The 19,499-nt window shown below is 48.8% G+C and overlaps 1 protein-coding gene across 2 annotated transcripts in view; it reads right to left on the bottom strand.

Moving 5' to 3' along the window:
• XPNPEP1 (X-prolyl aminopeptidase 1) overlaps positions 1–19,499 on the bottom strand; it is a 49,719-nt gene that overhangs the window by 14,504 nt on the left and 15,716 nt on the right. For both annotated transcript variants that reach the window (XM_036070036.2, XM_036070037.2), the window contains exons 4-10: positions 11,571–11,634; positions 10,246–10,350; positions 7,836–7,928; positions 7,369–7,512; positions 5,527–5,622; positions 3,278–3,359; positions 1,555–1,765 (exon numbers count right to left, since the gene is read on the bottom strand). In XM_036070036.2, the coding sequence (XP_035925929.2) occupies positions 1,555–1,765; positions 3,278–3,359; positions 5,527–5,622; positions 7,369–7,512; positions 7,836–7,928; positions 10,246–10,350; positions 11,571–11,634 (795 nt within the window). The remainder of the gene's footprint in view (positions 1–1,554; positions 1,766–3,277; positions 3,360–5,526; positions 5,623–7,368; positions 7,513–7,835; positions 7,929–10,245; positions 10,351–11,570; positions 11,635–19,499) is intronic.

Here is a 19,499-nt window from a genome sequence, read left to right as displayed (position 1 = left end):
AAAAGGGGTAGCATGGGAAATCGAGCCTGGCTCCACACACCCAAGACCAAGGCAATCAGCTCTTCACCGGGCACATCGCACTTAGGACAAATCATCTAAAGAGCTCCCTCTCAGGACCCCCAGCTGTGCCTTTTGGTTGATGACTCTGAGCATGACGAAAGGGGCTGGGGCTCTTCCAGAAAGATAGAGTACATCAAACAAGGTGTTTCTCTTCTCCCCCCCACGTCCTCAGCTCTTTGACACTGCTGGCCACCAGCCGTCAGGAAGGTACTGCTTTTCAAGCCTCCATGGTCATGGTCAGAGTTCACTAACGATCAAAGCCTGACCGAAATAACCCCTTCCTTGCCGCACAAAGGAGGCTTTTTCCCATAGTCTGGGGACACACATGACTGATGAGGGAAGGGCTCCCACTCCTTCCTCCATCTTGCTCAGGAATCACACATCACGTACTCTTCATGGTCTGATCATAAAGGGCTAAGGAAGACCCTTCCCGATTTAAGAACAAGTTAGAACCCCACCCTGCATTACGAGAGGGGGATTCAGGATGACCCTGCACTTGCACAGAGCTTGTTGACAGGTGATCATTCTCTCCACTCTCCTATTCCCTCGCTCTCACATGCATATCCCTCACGAAACTGAGAAGGCAGGCATGATCCCCTAACTCAGGTCAAGGAAGCAAATCTCTGAGTAACTGAGGGTCACGCAGCATGAGAGTGGAAGGGCCAGTGGGCCAGGCCTAGGCTCTTCCCAGGACGGAGAAGAGAGGATACCCCTGGGCTTGGATATCCCCTTGGCAGCCAGAGGCCCAGGGCAGGACAGTCGAAAAGGCTACATCCAAGGTGGCTTGGATTCCAGTCCCGCCCTGAGCCCTAGTTAAAATGAGGAGACAGGTGTCCACTGCTTAGCACCACCCAGCAGGGGCTCAGGAAAGGGCAAGGCTATCACTGTCATTTGACCCCCGACAAGTCCCCAACTTCCCAAGCCCCTCTGGGCCTCCAGTCTCCTCAGCTGTAAAATGTGGTGGGGAGGGGGCACGCGAAGTGTTTCCCAGACTTCAGGCACTCTCCTACCACCTACGCAGCTCGCACCCTGGCTGCCTACCCTCTCGACCTCTATTTACTTAATACTTTTCTTTAGACCATCTTTAGATCAACTTAGTCTGTTAAACCCTGTCTCAAGAAATAATTTTTATAACCTCATGGTCTCAAATGCTAGAAATGTGTTTTCTAGTATAGACTAAATTGCTTTTAAAACAGAAAACATTTAAATAAACCTAAGTTTGAATGTATACCACCTAAAATCATCTCTCATGCCACACTCTGGAAAACACAGAGGACTCCATGAGTTCTAAGGGCCCTCAGACTCTGAATATGGCTCCAGCCCAAAGGGCTCTTCTAGGGAGGGGGCATCTCTGATCTGACAGCTAGTCCCAGAGATCTTCCAGAACAGCCTCTGTTTCAAAGACAAAGCTGCAGGATGCTGGAACTGGGAAGGGGCTGGCAGTTGGAATGTGGCAGGCTTTGAATGGGCATGGGCCTCAGCAGGGCTACCAACCTTGGGGATGGCCTCGCTCACGGCATAACTGGCTTTGTCGCTGACCCACACCTTCTCCCTTGGAGACAGATTGGCACAAAGAGCCTTGAGCTCGCTCAGGATGGATCTGTAGGGAAGCACCTGGATCCTGTATTCTGCTTCCAGGCCCAAGTCAAAAAGCAGGTGCTCCTTCACACTGGGGTCATCTATGCGGTCACCATCAATGAAGAGCCTGCAGAGGGGCGAGAGGTAAGGTGACAGAGAAAGGAGAGCATGTGAGCGAGCGCTGGGGGAACACGGACCCACAGATACACAACCAGCTCCATCTTCTAGCCATCAAAACCAAGCAGCTTCTCCTTCCTCCCCATGCCTTTCCCAAATCCTGCTCTCCAACTTGTGTCCCTATCCCTGTATATGTTATCACCGTCCACCTCATTCCCCCAGCCAGGACCTGGGCACTGTCCCTGATGTCCTTCCTTCCCTCCACTAAGATCTCTGGACCTACAGTCTAAACCCCCATCAAAGCTGTCCAGCTTTGCCTCCAGCCCTCCCCAGTCGGGCTGCACCGACTCTCCGCCAGATTAGTGCCACGGCCTCCTAGCTGGTCTCCCTGCACCCAGTCCTGCCCCCAGCCATCCCATTTGCACAGCCACAGTATTCTTTATGACTTGCCAACCTGATCCTGTGGTTCCTTGTGAAAAATCCATTCAATAGCTCCCCCGTGTCCTCAGAATAAAGGTCTGAGCTCCCAGACTTGGCTCACAGGCCTTCCTTTACGTGGCCCCTGCTCACGCTCCGGCCTCACACTCCACGTTCCAATTGCACTGAACCACTCCAGGCCCTCTGCAGGCACTGTGCTCTCTCCTGCCCAGAGCCACCGCCAATGCTGTTCCCTCTGCTCAGATCACCATTCCCTTTGCTCCCCATTCACCCAGCCAACTCACATGTGCCCTTGATCTCTGCTTCAATATAACTTGTCAGTCTCTCCAGAACACCCCCTGCCAGTGTGGGCTAGGCCCCTCCGATAATACCCGTACCCATCCCACTGTCAAGTCAGTGCCCACTTACATGCCTGAATCCCCTGAAGAGACACTCGTCTCCCCAACTCTAGCCCAGGACCCTGCCTGCCTCATTCGTCCTGGCACCCAATAGAGACCCTAGCCACTTAATAAACGTTATCAGAATAAAGAGAGCCATCCAAATCAAAGAGCAACCACAGGAAGGCCACAGCAATTCTTTAACAGATAGACAGTTCGACAAAGCACAACTGAGGGGGTTTTCCTGTGTCATTTCTGACCTTCGAAATGCCTGGGTTTATGTGAATTGTGGACCCAGGACTGAATAATGGAGCCTGTATATCCCTTTGCACGGGCTGCTACAAAACAAAATCAAACATGTGGCCTGACCAAGACCTTGCAGCAGAAATTTTGTGAACTAACCTCATTCTGGTATTTGTTCTGATGTTCCTGCCTACTTATTTTTTTTAATCTCCTAGTACTAGAGATACTTCCATAGATTTCAAGTCATTTGGGAATTAAGAGAGAGGCAGGATGTAAAAAATACCTAGTGTTTAGGAAGACCAGAGGGAAAGGAAGAGAGAGGCAGCAAAGGGGAAAGGCAGAAGAAAAGCAGCACACCAGGAGGACCTCAGGCAGTGATGGGGTTGACCAGCAAGGAAGGGGAGACAGGCCATCTGAGGAGCTTCGAGGAAGGAAGGACTTTCCGGTGTGGGGCAAACACTCACATGATCGTCTCCAATCCTATGATTGCATAGGAGAAAAACACCGGATTGTGCTCCACATCTGACCCTCGGAGATTGAACAGCCCTTAAAAAAAAAAAAAAAAAAAAAGACCCTGTCACCTGCCTGACTTGAGATTTTAACAGATAGATTAGAGGGGGAGGGAAGCACTCTGGCATCCGTGGAAGGCTTCCATGGAAGGATTCGGCGGCATCTCTCAGAAAAGCAGGAAACCTGACTTCCTGGTTCCCCCACTGAGCTGCAGTTGCTCATGTCCACCAAATGATGGCACCAGAACTGTTTCTCAAGCTGCCACATCACTGTCCCGGGAACAGAGTGGAGGTTAGGCAAAAACTTGAGAATTACCCTCCAAACAAAGAGTTGAAACGGTCCACCCGGTGGTGACCTGCCGGGCCTGGCCTTGCCGCGGGGAAAACCTCTGGCACTCCTAAGTGAAGGGAAAAGAGCCAAGCGCCCTCTCCCTTCTGAAGCAAACGACTAGGGCAGAAAAACTGAGACCCACCCATGATGAGGGAACCCAAATAAGGCCCTCTGGCTAAGAGTCAAGGAGCCCCATGGAGGCGGAGCTTCCAACACAGGAACAAAAGCAGTGAGTCAGCAGGGCTTAGGCCCATGAATGAAACCCAAATCCGAGCCCACCCAAGGGCAGGCCGTGGTACCGAACCAGGGTGGGGGACCCGCCTACAGCCAGTGTCAAGGGGGGTTTGGGGAGGTCACTGCATGTTTAAGAAACTACGGGGGCCAGCAGAAAGCACAGCCTGATGCTTGCTCTCCTGAAGAACACAGTATAAAAAAGACCCTGGTGAGAAAAGTACTGCTTCCATTTTAGAATAATGGCTTCTCACAGTAAAGCAATGCAACTTCTTTTACCTATCAGACTAGCACTTTTTAAAAACGACAGTACCTGGGACTGGGAAGGTGTGGCAGGACAGGCATATTCATATCCACCGTAAACATTTCTGGCAGGTAAATGGCAAGATGGGTCCAAAGCACTACCACGCACACACCCTCTAATACCGTAATACCACCCCTAAAAGCCAGCCACAAACAGAAGAAAATCATCGGAAACCAAGACACAGATTTTGATGCACTAAGATTTTGATGGTAGCATCATAATAAGATCATGGGAAAATCAGAAATAACTCAATGGTCATCCTTAGGGTAATGGTTAAATAAATTATGGTATAACCAGATGATAGGATATTTATATTAACTTAAATTATGATTATATATGCTTAGAGTACGCTGATACATTGGAAAAATCAAGCTATAAAATCTATATACGCACAGAATATTAACAGTGACTATCTCTGGGTAACAAAATTATAGGTGATTTTTTTTCTTCTTTTTACTTCCTCTACATTTTCCAGGTTTTCCACAACAGGAATGCGTTTTCTTAAAATCAAAGGGAGAAATTAACTTTATATATGCTATTTTCTCTAATGTCAAGGTTGTTAATTAATTAAGGATATCAATCACTGATACACGACACACCCGTCAAGCATCACTCATATCTGACAAAGTTTTGGGGCTGGGGATTGGAAAGATAGGACACTGTGTAGTAGGGTCTCTTTCTCTAGTGAGAAAATAAAAAGATAAGGTAGTGCCCATTCTCAGTTAACCCTGGGTCAGATCCAATCAGAAAACAGAAGACAGGACAGGAAGGTTCAACCAGACTCCTTCGGGTTCTGGAGGACAAGGTACTGAACAATTACATAAGGGTTACATAAAGATTCACAAACTGCTACTGTATCAAAAAGGCTGGTGAAGAATTTTTAGTTCCTGAGTTTTCTGACGTAGAAGTATTTCTAGAACATTCTCACTGTAAAGAACTTAGGGAACTAGAGGAAAAGTGTAGAGAAAAAAATAATCTTCTATGATGCCACTTCTACAAATAGACACACATGAATGTCGATAGACTCAAAATGTTAGGAAGAAATGTCCTTCCTCAGCGGTGTCACAGTGCTGAAGAGACTGGCCAGGGGTGGGCATCACCACTGATTTAACGTCAGCCCCTAGCTGTAATACTACTCTGGGAAAAGCCACATTCCTCTCCGCTTTCTCTATAATTCCTTCTCCGTCCTATTTGGTGTATCATATACCCATTTGGTGACACAGTCTTTTGTTTATTCCCTGGCCACTCAGAAAGCTGATTGGCCTGAACACACAGATTCCCAGAGAACCCAGGGAGAGACTGGGTAACATGCCCAAACACTAAAGCCAGAGCTCTTACATGCAATCTCATCCAGGGCAGTGACCACAAACCACACGACGTTCCTCTCAGCCATTTTCAACCGAAGGTCTGCAACCTTGTCCTTCCAGGAGATGCCTGCAAGAAACAAACGTGCTTGCAACTCTCGCTCCAGGGACCCACGGGAGCCGAGTGGAAGAACCCATCTCGAACACTGCTAACCAGAACCACATCCTAGAGAGAGCATATCACTTGAGCAAACAGGAGGCCTGATTCAAGCCTCTGTCCAAGCCTGTTGACTTTCTGGAGCCCTGACTGCCTCACCCACAAAATTAATGCATCTGTTCATCCAACAAGTGTGTATGAAGTATCTAGACTTCCCAGGCATAGATATCTGCCAGGCGCTGTGCTGGTCACTGTAGTTCCAGCTCTGAGCGATGCCCAGCCCCTACCCTCATGGGGCTTACAATCTATCTAGAATCTTCTAGATTGTAAGACAGACAATTCATCCAGCAATAGCTATACTTCTGTGTAAAGACTGACGCAGCTGCAGAAGCACAGGGAGCTATGAGAACATACTGCCTGGCAGAGAAAACTCAGCCGGTCTTGGAGGCCAGGGGAATACCACCCACCACTTCACATTCTTGGAGCCCAGAGACTCCTGCGTCTTGGTGCCAAGACCTAGGAACTCCCTGCCATCTGACTCGCTGTGACTAATGCTTCCAAATCACACTTGCCCTGTCACAGCCAGGGTCTCCCTATGGCTCTCCAGATGAAACTGTGGCCCTGGAGAAGCTCACCCCATCACCACCATGACCACCACCACCACCCCCCCCATGAAACAGCACTTACAACTCAGGTTACAACCCCTGGGAACAGGGTAACCATCTGCCATATTCACCCAGCACCTGGCACAGTGTCCCGCACGTAGTAGGCACTCATGTTTGCTGAACAAATGTCTTACCCCCAACATTTGCTCTCCCCTCTCCTACAAGTAATAGGTCCAAGCCTCTGATTCAGTTAAAAACAATTCAAAACACTCTCACGGAAAATGTTTAGCTGACCCTGGGCCACTCACTGGACCTATCCCCCTCAGTGTGCACTACCCTCCGGTGAGGGCGTCCGTCATAGGGAAAGCAAGCTGGGGGCTGCCCCCACAACCAACACCGCTTTGAAGATCAGCTCCGGAATGCTGTTTAAAACTTGGCAAGAGTCTGGGCTGTAATGCTTTCTTCCCAGGACCCCTCTGGGCAATCTGCCTGCATTCCAGACATCCCCCATCCACCTCTCCTCTTCTGTTTCTACTGCACGGCTCCCTCCCCTACAGCCCCACATCCCTGGCCTCTCTCTGCATCCCTCGCTGTTCCATAAATCCACACTTTCAGCTCCCACGAACAGTTCACAGCGCTCGCTCTTCACCAACCACTATCACACAGGCCAAAGAAACCCACCCACGCCCAAAGGCTCTAAAGCAGAAGGTACTAGATGCAGGGTGGGGGGGGTCTAGGAAGGTAGATCTACAAATGTGGGCAGAAGGAAAGGAAATGGAACCTAGAAACCCGCACCCACCCCTGCCCCGGCCATTTCCAGTATCAGATATGTTAGAGAGGCAGTGTGGTAAGAAAGCCATCTTAGCAGCAGCCAAAGGTCTGCCCAGAAGAGCGTGGCAAGAATAAATTATGTAAAATAAGTGGCAAGTAGGTGGCTACTGTGGAAACAAATAAAGCTTCTGCTTTCATCAAATGCCGCACTGTGCCAGGGTGGGGCCAAATCCTGCCATCAGCTCAAGCTCAACTCTGATGCAGAGGACTGGGATGGGGAGAACGGTGACAGGTGGAGGGGACGGTGGCCGGGAGCCCCCGATGGGCGCAGCAGGGTTCTGACCTGTGTAGTCCAGACCCAGTGTGAGGAGGGGCTTGCACGGGCGCTCAGGGCGGTCTGTCCAGATTTTGTCCACGAGGTTCTCCTTGACAGGAATGAGGTGGTGGCCTGCACTTCTCAGAACCTTGGCCATCTTCTTCCAGTAATCTGGGGAGAAATACACGTGGCCCAGCCATGCATGAACCGAACGCCATTTCAGCTGAGGCAGGCAGCAGTGCCTCCTGAAAGGCGATCCTCCCGTGGCCCAGTGCTGGGTTTGCAGGGTGAGGAACGATAAAAAGGTTATCTTCACCACCCACAGCCTTCCCCTGCCTCTCTGCCAGAACTCTTTTCTTCACCTTGACCTTTATCATGACATCAAGTCATGCTGAGCCCCCAAATGATCCAAGTCCCACAAGCAAACAGAGAGTATGGAGAACCATCTAGAAGCCACTTCCTCACCCACGCTGGAAGGACTCCAGCTCACTCACCTGTAGGAATGATCAGTGGGTCCACACCAACCCTGGATCCTTCAGGAAGTACACTCACCAGCCAGTCTTCCTGAGTTGGTGTGTCCTTCAGACCTACAGAGGGAAGAACATAGAAGAAACAATTCCCAATGGACCCAAGCTCATAGTTCTACCCAGAAGGATGCAATCCACCAACAACATGATAACAGGGTCCTTATGAAGCACCTTCTGTAAGGTGGGTTGGCAGCACTTGAAAAATCTGAACGTTCCTTAATCCTGGAAGCATGCAAGGAGAGTAAGATGGTATATTTAAAAGCGTATGATGGGGCACCTGGGTGGCACAGCTGGTTAAGCATCCAACTCTTGGTTTTGGCTCAGGTCATGATCTCAGGTTTGTGGGATCGAGCTCCCGAGTCGGGCCCTGTGTTTAGCATGGAGTCTGCTTGAGATTCTCTCTCCCTCTCCCTCTGCCCCTCCCACTTGTGCTCTCCCCCTCTCTTTCTAAAATAAATAAATAAATCTTAAAAAAAAAAAAAAAAGCATAGGGGTAAGAAGACCAAAAAAAAGAGAAGGAAAGGAAGAAAAGGCAAGATTTTCATTCGACTCCTGGTAAAAATGGCATCCTGAGAATCACTGCAACAATGGTACATGTGTCGTTGCAAAGAACATTCTCTCAGCCTTTGGTCACTTTACCACTACTGGGCACTTGATGAGCACTTGGGTGGCGACCGGTGAAGGCTGGGAGCTGGGGACCTCGCTCACACCCCACACCAGGTAAGGGAAACATGGGCCACGGTGCTCTCCCCTCACTGGAAGGCAGGGTGGGTGGCAGACAGGAGGCGCCCACCCCTGAACCAGGCCTGACTGGATGGCTGAACACAAGTCTCAGAAGCAAAGAAATCTTTCGAAAGATTACAAGAGGGCCGCACAGGTCCCGTCACCATCGTCTCTACGATGGCTCCCTGCCTTCCCAATTCCCAAGAGCAAACAGCCCTTCCCGTTTCCAAGAGACTAGTCCTGGGACACCAAATAAGCTTCAGCAGAGGAACTGAAATTATTTTTGATCTTCCAGTTTTTCTTTAATCTAAGCCAATACCTTCTACGTTTGGATGTATGCTTCTTAACTGATCAGATTTTTACTAAAAAGTTATCATTTTGGTGAAACAGATCTATATTTAGAGTGAAAGTTCGTATATTCTAAAACAGTACTTATCTTTACTGTTTTCCCTACTGACTGCTGATAACCACATAACCACAGAGGGGAAGTTCAAAGGTTTATAAAGAAATGAGCTCATGAATCTCAATTCCAAAAAACTGCCTAAAAACTGGCACTGACTTGTTATTTTGCTATTTGATTCTTTGCTATTTTTTTCCAAACTGCTAAAAAGCCACTTACTAATGAAGTTTCTTTTAATGCCCCTAGTATGACTTTTATAGGATGAAGTCATGCTATTTCCTAGCAGACAGATATCTGGCAAAATCCCAGGGATGAATCACTCCCCAACCAAACCCACCAGAATTTCCCTACACAGGAGAGATGCCTGAGGAAAGGAGGGTTTAGGGAAGACACAGCGAAGTAGAGAGGGACTTGGAAGGAAGGAGGACTCATCCCCCGGGGCCGCCATGTAAGGAACAGGCAGACAGAATTCGCTTCTCTGACACTCTGACCCCCAGAGTGCTGACAGCTGGAGATGTGGGCCCCAAAGAGAGATACCCACACCCCAGGGGTACACTGAATGATCCACTGGGGTGCAAACAGAAAGTATTAAGATGTGTATTTGTATTTTTTTTCTAAAAAATAAAGAAATTAAGCTTTGCTCACATGTGAAATGCAGATGGACACCAGTACGTGTGTATAACCCTATAAACAAGTACACATGTATGCTGAGGGTGCATGAACCATTAACAGAGGCATGCAATCAAAAAGTTTAAAGTCCGCCAGCCTGTCCATTTGTAACAAATGTCTGCCTCTGTGTGTGTGTCTGCATGTATATGTGAGAGAAAGAGGGCTTTCTTGGGCCATGAACTGGATCGTGTCCCCCCAGAATTCGTATGCTGCAGGCATAAGGGTGGCGTTCTCATCTGACAGAACTGGTGGCCCTTGAAGTAGGAGAAGAGAGAGCTCTCTCTCTGCCAGGTGAGAAGGCGGCTGTCTGTCAATCAGGAGGCGGGCTGTCTCCAGAACCTGACCAGGCTGGCACCCTGATCTCCGACTTCCGGCCTTCAGAGCTGAGAAAACAAATTTCTGTCGTTTAGGTCACCTAATCTATGGTATTTTGCTATGGCAGCCCAAGCAGACTAACCCACCCTGAATTCTCAAAAGGGTCCTTGACCTCATCAAAAGGTTAAGATCCAGAAACCCTGAGGCCCTCGAGGGTCCCTTCCCAAAGCTGGCCAGCTCAGGTTGGGCTGGCCATAGGCCTCTACACACCCATCTTCATGAGCATCCAGTTGCTGTCCATCTGCTTGGCCGCCTGGAGAAAGTAGCGTCCGTCAGTCCACATGGCCGCATGCTCTTCTGTGATGATGGCCGTGCCTGGAGCAGGGGAGCCAAAGAAAGCGAAAGGTTTCTGACGACCACGCGGAAGCTGCACACAGCGGCAACAGGCCAGCAAGCACGTGAGAAGCACCGGCTCCTGTGTGGCCCAGCCTCCCACCAGCACTCACTCTAGTGGGACAGATGGGCCTTCGACTCCAGGAAAAACTCTAGGCAAGGGAAGACCATGCCACTGAGAACCAGCTGTGGGTCAAGCTCTGAAGGACTCAGGCTGCAGGCAGCCCCGGCTGCCCGGTCCCAGCCCAGAACCCCATTTGCACAGCACGAGTCAAGGCCAGCAGAACAGGGGACTGTGCACCTATGCTCCAAACAGCCTCATACTCAACAAGACAGAGGTGAAAATGATTCCCGCACAGTGATCACAGCCTTCTGCTCCACCGAATACCCCAAGGGAACTGCTTCACCTTTCTGAGAGAAACCAAGTGGACTCTTAAGTACTCACAGGGACTCACTGGTCACCAGCAGGGAGCCGACACCTCCCACCCCTACCTGCCCAGTTCCTACAGGCCTGACAGAACCCCGGGCTTTCAGCAGAGGTGCCAGCCAAAAGCAATCCTGAGGTGCCAACCAACACAAGCACATATCGGAAAGGAAGCAGTTCTTGCCGAGTCTAGCTAGCTCAACAGATGGGAGTCTGAGGGGCGGAGGAAATCACACTAAACCTCAAGAGCACAACAGTTTTGGACAAGTTAGGGCAGGGCACCAATGTAGCTCGACGTTAACCTTTGTTATTTAAACTGAAAGTGAAATTACTGAGCCCCAAAGCCAAGCACTGAGAGAATTACACAGGACCAGCAAGCTAAGGCAGGGGACCTGGGGTGCTCTCAGTGTCCCATTTCTTGCTAGTTACACAGGTATTTTCAGTTTAATTGATACAGCTTTCTGTATGTATGCTATAGTCAAAAGTTCAAAATATTTTTAAATAAAAATGTTTTAAAACGTTACTAGCAAAAAAAAAAACAACAGTAAGAAAAATAAATAAAACTTTAATAGCAAAAGCACTGAGAAAAGGGCCACTAAAAGGTGAACTTCGAGAGCTGGGGGATGCTGGGAGTTCACACCTTTCTGCAGAGGCTCAAGGGGGGAGTGTCTGGTTTACATTTTCTTTTTGGTTCTCTCACAGCCTGAAACTTGGCCCAGTTATTTTTGGGAAGCAAACAAAAGTACAGAAAGAACAGAGAGAGAATTTAGCAACTCACCCGCAGAGCCATCAAATCCAGAGACGAAGGCCCGCCGGCAGTCACACGGAGCAATGTACTCGCTCTGGAAAACAAAAAGGAAGAAGTGGACCTGGACCCGTCACGTACCGACCGCTCTCCATGTGCTCAGTTGTGTGCGAGGCCCAGCAGGGACACAGAGGCTGGCGAAGCCTTGGCACCTTCAAGGAACAGTCTAGCTTAAAAGTCAAGCTGCACATGAAAAAAAATTAGCACACACTGCAGAAGACCCTAACTAAGTAAGGGCTAAAGAGCTATTCCCACTAGCCTCTCTTTCTTCTTCTAGAGAACAAAGCAAATCAAGACAAAACATAATAAACTGATCTTTCCTCACTGAGATCTTACTCAAAAAACAAACCAACAGCCTTCCCCCTTCCTTTGCCACTGACATTTAGGCATCTGTTGTTTTTCTGAAAGGAAAGGCTGAATTTCTGTTTTAGGTGCCAATAATTCTCTGAGATCTCCTTAGGCATGAGCCTGCTTCCGAACTTCCTGTGTGCGTTCCCCTCCAAGGTAGCATCACCAATCGCTCCCATGTAGACCCTGTCCCTTCCTATTACGGAATAAATGGAAACACTTCCTCTGATCCAGGAGGCTTCAGCAAAAGCAAACGTCATGTCCCAAACCAGGTCTTTGCCATCCCTCGCCTCTAAATGGAAGGGGCTGGGAAACTGAAGAACACAGGCGGTCCTCACTCCCGTGCAGAGGGTACATGGCCACGGGGTACTTCTGCCAACAGCCAGGAAGCACAGAGAGTGAAGTGACTTCCCCAAAGTCACACAGTGGCAGCGGCAGGCTTTGAACTTGGGCTCTGAAGCACCCCGCCACGCTGCTCCCACAAGACACATTATCTCTCATCCTTGTAACGACTCTGCAGGGTAAGACAACTGGCAAATGAGAACACTGAGGGGTGAGGCCAGAATCGTTAAGCAACGTGCCCACTCCCAGGTCAGGAGCAGGCCCGGATGTGATGTACTGGAAACCAGAGCTGCCGCCCCTTCCAGTGCTGGCAGCTTTCTCCCAAGCTAAAGCACCTGGCAGGGTTAGGAACGCTGAGGATGGACAATGGCGCTGCCGGACCAAGGCACTTTTAGGTCACCATGAAGGAGGGGCGAGAAGGCACCCACATCTCACTCCTGCCCCTTTCACCGAGGCAGCTGCAGCCAAAGGACCGCTACCCACGAGATGCCGGAAGAGCTCTTGGGGACCCCTGCCTTCCAGCAGGCCCCGCTAGGTGGTCTGCGCTAAGTCTCACTGCACCTCTCGGCTGGGTTCCTCATCTAAAACAGCTCTCCTCAGATTGCTGTGAACAAGAGCAGGTACATGTTTTACCCCAGAACACAGAGGAACACTTGATCTTAGCAGTAAGAACAAGAAATGGCCGCCAGCAGCACTGATGAGCTGCAGAATTCTCATTTGATTATAACCCAGTAATCACTGGGTGCAAGACTAAAGAAAAATGGAGGGCAGAGGAGAGTTCCCACCCTTCTCCCGGGATTGTCATGAGGAAGACTAAGTTAGTGTTTGGAACAACTCACCAGGAAGCCGAGAATGCGGCATGTATGCAATGGAACAGATAGTATTAGTTTCTTCCTGAATCGTGCGTGAAAAAGCCACCAAGAGGCTGGGCAAATGAGGTCAACAAAAATAATTCTCGTGCTATAACTCAGGGTACACAATGGGGAAGACACAGGGGACACTCCTGATGGAAGAGGAGGTCCCCCTGCTTGGGGCTCACCCACCTATGACATACAGTGAGGATGCCAGCAAAGGGCTGGCAGAGAAGGTCCTGCTCATCTCGGCCCAGCGAGACTCTTCCACGCAGGGACGCAGCTCTCCTGCCTCCTCCAGGGACAGGGCCTCTCAAAGGAGCTGCCTATCAGCAAAGGCAGGAGGCAGGTTTCTCCAAAGGGAGGTGGAATTAACAGCAGGTGAACGTGTTTGGTTTGGGATCAAGACAAGGTCTGGGCAAGAATGTCTAGACATGACCTAAGTAGTCAACACGCCAGGAAGCCGTCACTGACCGAAGCTGTCACCTCCACACCAACGGGCTAGGCAGAGTCCAGACAAGCACTGGGCCTGGGCCTCCCACTCTTCCTCCAGTTGTGAAGCTGGCAAAACCCAAGAACATTCTCCCCAGACAACAGAAAAAGGTCTAAAATAAGCCAAATCCTTAGCATGCCGGGAAAAAGAAACAAGGAAGCAGAGCTATTGGCTTTTTCTCCAAAACCACCATTTCTCTCCATCTCTAAGACCAGCACTCAGTCCAGGCCTCCATCATCTGCCCCTGGACCAGGGACCCAACAATCCATTCTTCACACACACTCAGAGTGAGCTTTCCCAAATGTCTATATAGGCCATGTTAGCATCCTGCTCAAAACCCGCCAATAGCTCCCCATCATACTTAGGGTAAAATCCAAACCCCAGCCCAGTCCCCAAGGCACTGCCTGACCAGGCCCTGCTGTTCTCTCAGAGCTCTCCTCCACTCTCCCAGCCACTCAAGACATTAAAGCCACACCGCCTGCTTTCTGCTCTTTGTACTTCCCAAGCTCGTTCCTGCCTCAGGGCCTTTGCACATGCTCTTTCTTGTGCCTATCAGAGGCTCTCTCTGATCGTGGCTTGGCTAGCTCCTTCTCATCACAGCATAGGTAACACATATTGGTCCTCAACCAATATCTGCTGAATAAACGAACAAGCAAAAGGAAAGATGAACCTGGGGCTCCTGGGTGGCTCAGTCTTTTAAGTGTCTGCCTTCAGTTCAGGTCATGATCCCAGGGTCCTGGGATCGAGCCCCACATCAGGCTCCCTACTCTGCGGGAAGCCTGCTTCTCCCTCTCCCACTCCCCCTGCTTGTGTTCCCTCTCTCGCTGTGTCTCTGTCAAATAAATAAATAAAATCTTAAAAAAAAAAGAAAAAAGAAAAGATGAACCTTTTTCCCTCTATCTAGTTAAAACCTTAGCCATCTCTTTGAAGATGGAGGAAGGGCTACAACCCAAGGAATGCAGGTGGCCTCTAGAAACTGGAAAAGGCAAGGAAATGAAATAGATTGACCCTGGAGCCTCAAGAAAAAAACATAGCCCTACTGACCCACTGTAGACTCCAGAGCTCCAGAACTGTAAGATAATAGATTTGTGTTATTGTAAGCCACTAAGTTTGTGGTAATTTGTCACAGCAGCAGTAGGAAATAATATATTATTCAGACCAGAAGGGATTGTAACTGTGGTTTCAAATTCAAATGTCTTGGGGTACACGCAAGCAAAGTAAACCAGTAAAGCAGGATAAGGAAGAGACTTTTCCAGAGAGCAGCTCTTCTCAGCTCTGATTCCTTTCATGCTGGAATGCAGGCCACGTGTTGCCACCCCTTAGTATTTCAGAAGCTAAATATATGTGTGTTCATGAGAGATCACCTAACTTTTAAGTGGTGGCATCAAATACAAACAATGTAAATAATACACAGTCAAATAAAGCACATCTATAAATAGGAAAAAAAAAGCTTTAGCCACCTCTCAAAATCCAGCTCAAACATGCCCTCTTCCACAAAGCTTTCCCACTCCACTCAGAGAACTCCCACGTGTCAGAATTTCTCAGGACCATCCACACGGGCATTTATCCATGCCCTACCTTAGGTGATGAAAACAAAACTCCTACTATTGCCAACAACTACATTCCCATCTAGGACTTCATTTCCCAGGTCCCCATGCAGCGAGGTGGGGTCACATGACTAGTTCTCACCAATGGAATGTGGGGCCGAAGTGATGTCCGGTCAGGACAGTTAAAAAGCAGTGTGGCCTCTCCATACTCCTCCTCCTGCCACCAGCTGGAATAGTGGCATCAGAGGATGGAAAGAGCCTGGATCTCTGATTCACTCTCTTCCTAGTAGAAGAAAGACACCCACCACCAAGAACACCCACTCCAGACCACTACATAAACAAGAGACAAGCACCAGCCCACTGAAACCGTGAGAGGTGTTATCACAGTAGCAATACTCTAATTAATACAGTGGATAAAATCACTACTCCACCCTAGGAGAGAGCCTGTTTAAGAAATACCAAACAGGAAGCCAACTCCAGGAAGAATGGGAGTAGGACAGAGGTTAGGAAAATCTGATTCAAGTCTTCCAGAAGGAGGAATCATAAAAATAGCCAAAAACTCAAGTTGGCAGAGTCACCTCTGACAGAACATGACCCTCTGATTGCACTACGCCCAAGAGCAGAATATGAAGCCTTAAAGATGCGGAGGATAAAGAACTGGGATTTCCAAAAGGCAGCGCTGGTACAGCTCGGGCCCAACCAGTGGTTCTCCCGGTCTGGAGCCAGTGGTCCCGACGAATCTCGGTGTTTGACTTAGATGGTACACGAACGCATCCAGATTACCAGAAAGAATGGACAATTCCTCACTGTGAAAGTGCCCCTGGGCCCAAACTCACGGTTACCACAACCCTTGTTCTGGGTTTACAAAGAACGAACCCTTAGAGTTGCAGAGGACAGCAACTGGAGTGCCCGGGCCTTGCGTAATTATGCATTTGGGGTGCATTTTCTCGCTAGCACGGAACAGTGTGTGGGTGTGCGTATTTGTGTTTTGGAAAGTACACAAAGGACAGAATTCAAGATTCCCCTTCCTTCTCCAACACCCTCCCTTCCCCACCCTTAGGAGAAATTCCATCAACCCTGAATCTAGCCTGAAATGAAACAATTAGGAACAAGAGCCACAGAGAACAGTAGCTTCTATTACTGAGAAGGCTGCTGCAGCAGGGCACACACAAAGCCAACCCTTGCTCCTTGTCTTCACAGTCCTGGCAAGGCCCCAGAGTCCCAATTAGCAGTCACCCCAACTATGCCCCACCTCGCCAAAGGAACTGAAACAAGGAACTGAGGACTTCTCATTTGTTTCTCTGGATGGCACCACAAACCCTCCCAGGTTCCAACCTCCCCAAGCCCCTCTGCCATCTGCCTGTAGGTCCATACTCAATCTATGTTCTACTGCTTCTCCTCCAAATCCTTCCCCTCTTCTCCGCTCCGAAGGCCAGCACCAAGTCCAAGCCCTCCGTACCCTGACGCCAGGATCCTGCAATGGTCTCCCAATGGCTTCTCAGTTCCCAGTATGTCCCTTCTCCATTCCACACTAAACACTACTCCTTTGATTAATCATGTCACTCTCTTGTTCAAAAGCCCTTAATGGGTCCCTACTATCTGATAAAAACCTAAATTCCTGACTCACGGTTTCCTCATCCAGGGAGAAGCCATCCAATTCTAAAATTCTGGGGTCATTAGCAGGGGATGAAGAGCTGGGAAGAGCCTGGAATATCACCTGTGGTTTGGCCAGTCTCACTACCATTCCCCAGTTTAACAAGGAACTGCTTTGGGCATATTAGGCCCAATCAGGGTTTCAGACTAGAAACAGCTTTATAATGATGGGAAAAATTTAAAAAATGGCTCACAAACAGCACCCAGAACCAAGAATATCAAAATAAACTTGGCTTATCTTGGCTACAAGGACATCCCCTACTAGTAAACATATAGATTGTATCCTAACTCCAGGCAGAAGAATACAAACTGAAATCCCAACCCACCCTTAACCAGAAACTTTCAACTACTAATTCAAATAACATTCACAGTCCAGCCTTTCCTACACCGAGGCCTCCCCTGGAGGTGAAGGCTCACAAATGTAGTAGTACTGTAAGGAGTCTTTAGCTGGGACTCTACAACAGGCTGGGCGACCCTCTCGGAGGAGAGACCCGATTTCACACGACAGAGTGCTAGGGGACTGTGATGGTGAATTTTCTGCGTCACCTTGGGGGTTAAGGCACCCCCAGAGAGGTAGCTGGTAAAGCATTATTTCTGGCTCTGTCTGTGAGGTGGTTTATGGAAGAGACCACATCTGAATCAGCAGACTGAAGATTGCCCTACCATGTGTTCAGCATCCAATCCACTGAAGGTCTGAACAGAACAAAAGTATAGTGGGAAGTCGAATTGGCTCTCTCGTTTGAGCTGAGACATCTGTCTTCTGTCCTCAGAGATCACCGTTTCTGCTTCTCGGGCCTTTAACTCAGACAGGGACACACGCCATCCGTGCTGTCTGCAAGCTGGAGAGCCAGGAACGCTGGTGGTGCAGTTCTAGTTCAAACTCAAAGGCCTGAGAACCAGGGGAGCTAATGTGGGAGCCCATCCCTCAGGATAAGTCTCTCTCTACGTAGATATCTCTATATATCCTATTGGTTCTGTCTCTCTGGAGAACCCAGACTGAGGGACTTACAGAAGACCCCATACCAATTGCCATATAAGGGGCTCCCACCACAGGAACCACCATCCTGCTCAATACTGAGATAAAATAGCTGCAATCAAATCAGTCCAGGGCAACTGCCTGATGCTTGAAAGGCAGAAAATTAAAAACACCACTGGTACATCAGCACAGAATCCACACGACATGAAGCCCAAGCCCAGAGGCTAAAGCCTGGCCCTGACAGGAGGGCGGCGGGGGTGGGGGGACGGGGGGCATTTCCTCAGGGACAAGACTAGAGTCTGCCCTTCTTAAATGCTGGGTGCCTGTTACCTAGACCTCACGACTCAGGCCCAGGCTGTGTTGGCCAGCCTACTTATTCATCTAGTCCTCAGCCAAGATGAAACTTTCATTCCTATGAAGGTGGTGAATCTTGTTCGTCTATCCTAGAGAACAGAGGTGAATGGAAGAATTGTCATCAACCCCCACCCTAAACCGCACCCACCTCCCCCCACCTCCCCATGCTTATTCAATCTAACAGTAATGCACCCCACTACCATAGCTTCCTCACATGCCACCAAACCCCGCTCCAGCCGGATCTGCTACTTCTCCAATACTCACATCTTGCGCTCTCTCGCCTCCCCTTCACCCACTTTTACATGCAGAACCCTAGTCTTCGGTGGCTTCTCCTCTCCTCACAAGGATCTCCCATTCCTCTCACCTCTTCGAGGATCAAGTTCTGACCCATCATAGCATGAAAAGTACCGTTGTGGATCAACGGACCAAGGAATTCCATGGAACACTGAGTCCCTGAGCCTACCCCTGAGAGGACTGTGGGAATTCCATGGTCATTTAAGTCTAGAAAATGCTGAATACTTCATCCTCTCCTTAGAGCTGCACAGTGCACATTAAAGGCCCTGAGAAGTCCTGCAGTTAAGAAACTTGCTCAAAAGGGCAAAGGACTTGAATAGACATTTCTCCAAAAGAGACATACAAGCATATGAAAAGATGTTCAATATCACTAATCATCATGAAAATGGAAATCAAAACCACAATGAAATATTACCTCATATCTGTTAGGATTCCACTATTGAAAAAAAAAAAGAAGTGTTGGCAAGTATGTGGAGAAACTGGAACCCCTGTGTACTGCTGTGAGAATGTAAAATGGTACGGCTACCATAGAAAGCAGTATGGAGGTTCCTCAAAAAATTAAAAATTGAATTACTGGAGCACCTGGCTGGTTCAGTCCATAGAGCATGCGACTCTTGATCTTGGGGTCCTGAGTTTGAGCCCCACATTGGGGGCAGAGTTTACTTAAAAAAAAATTGAATTACTACATGATTCAGCAATCCCACTTCTGGTATATATCCAAAATAATTGAAAACAGGATCTCGAAGAGACAATTATACACCCATGTTCACTGCAGCGTTATTCCCAAGAGCCAAGAGCTGAAAGCAACCTAAATGTTCATAAAAAGATTTTTTTAAATGTGGTATGTAAAAAAAAATGTGGTATATACATACAATGGATTATCAGCCTTTAAAAAGGAAATCCTGTCATAAGCTACACCATGGACAAACCTTAAAGACATTTTGCTAAGTGAAATAAGCCAGTCACAAAAAGACAATTGTATGATTCCACTTCTATGAGGTATATAAAGCAGTCAAACTCTTAGAAACAGAATGTAGAGTGGTG

The sequence above is a fragment of the Halichoerus grypus genome, chromosome 7 (genome assembly GCF_964656455.1).
Source record: "Halichoerus grypus chromosome 7, mHalGry1.hap1.1, whole genome shotgun sequence".
NCBI classification, from domain to species: Eukaryota; Metazoa; Chordata; class Mammalia; order Carnivora; family Phocidae; genus Halichoerus; species Halichoerus grypus.
The sequence above is the reverse complement of the archived record's forward strand: the minus strand, read 5'-3'. Positions and strand labels throughout refer to the sequence as shown.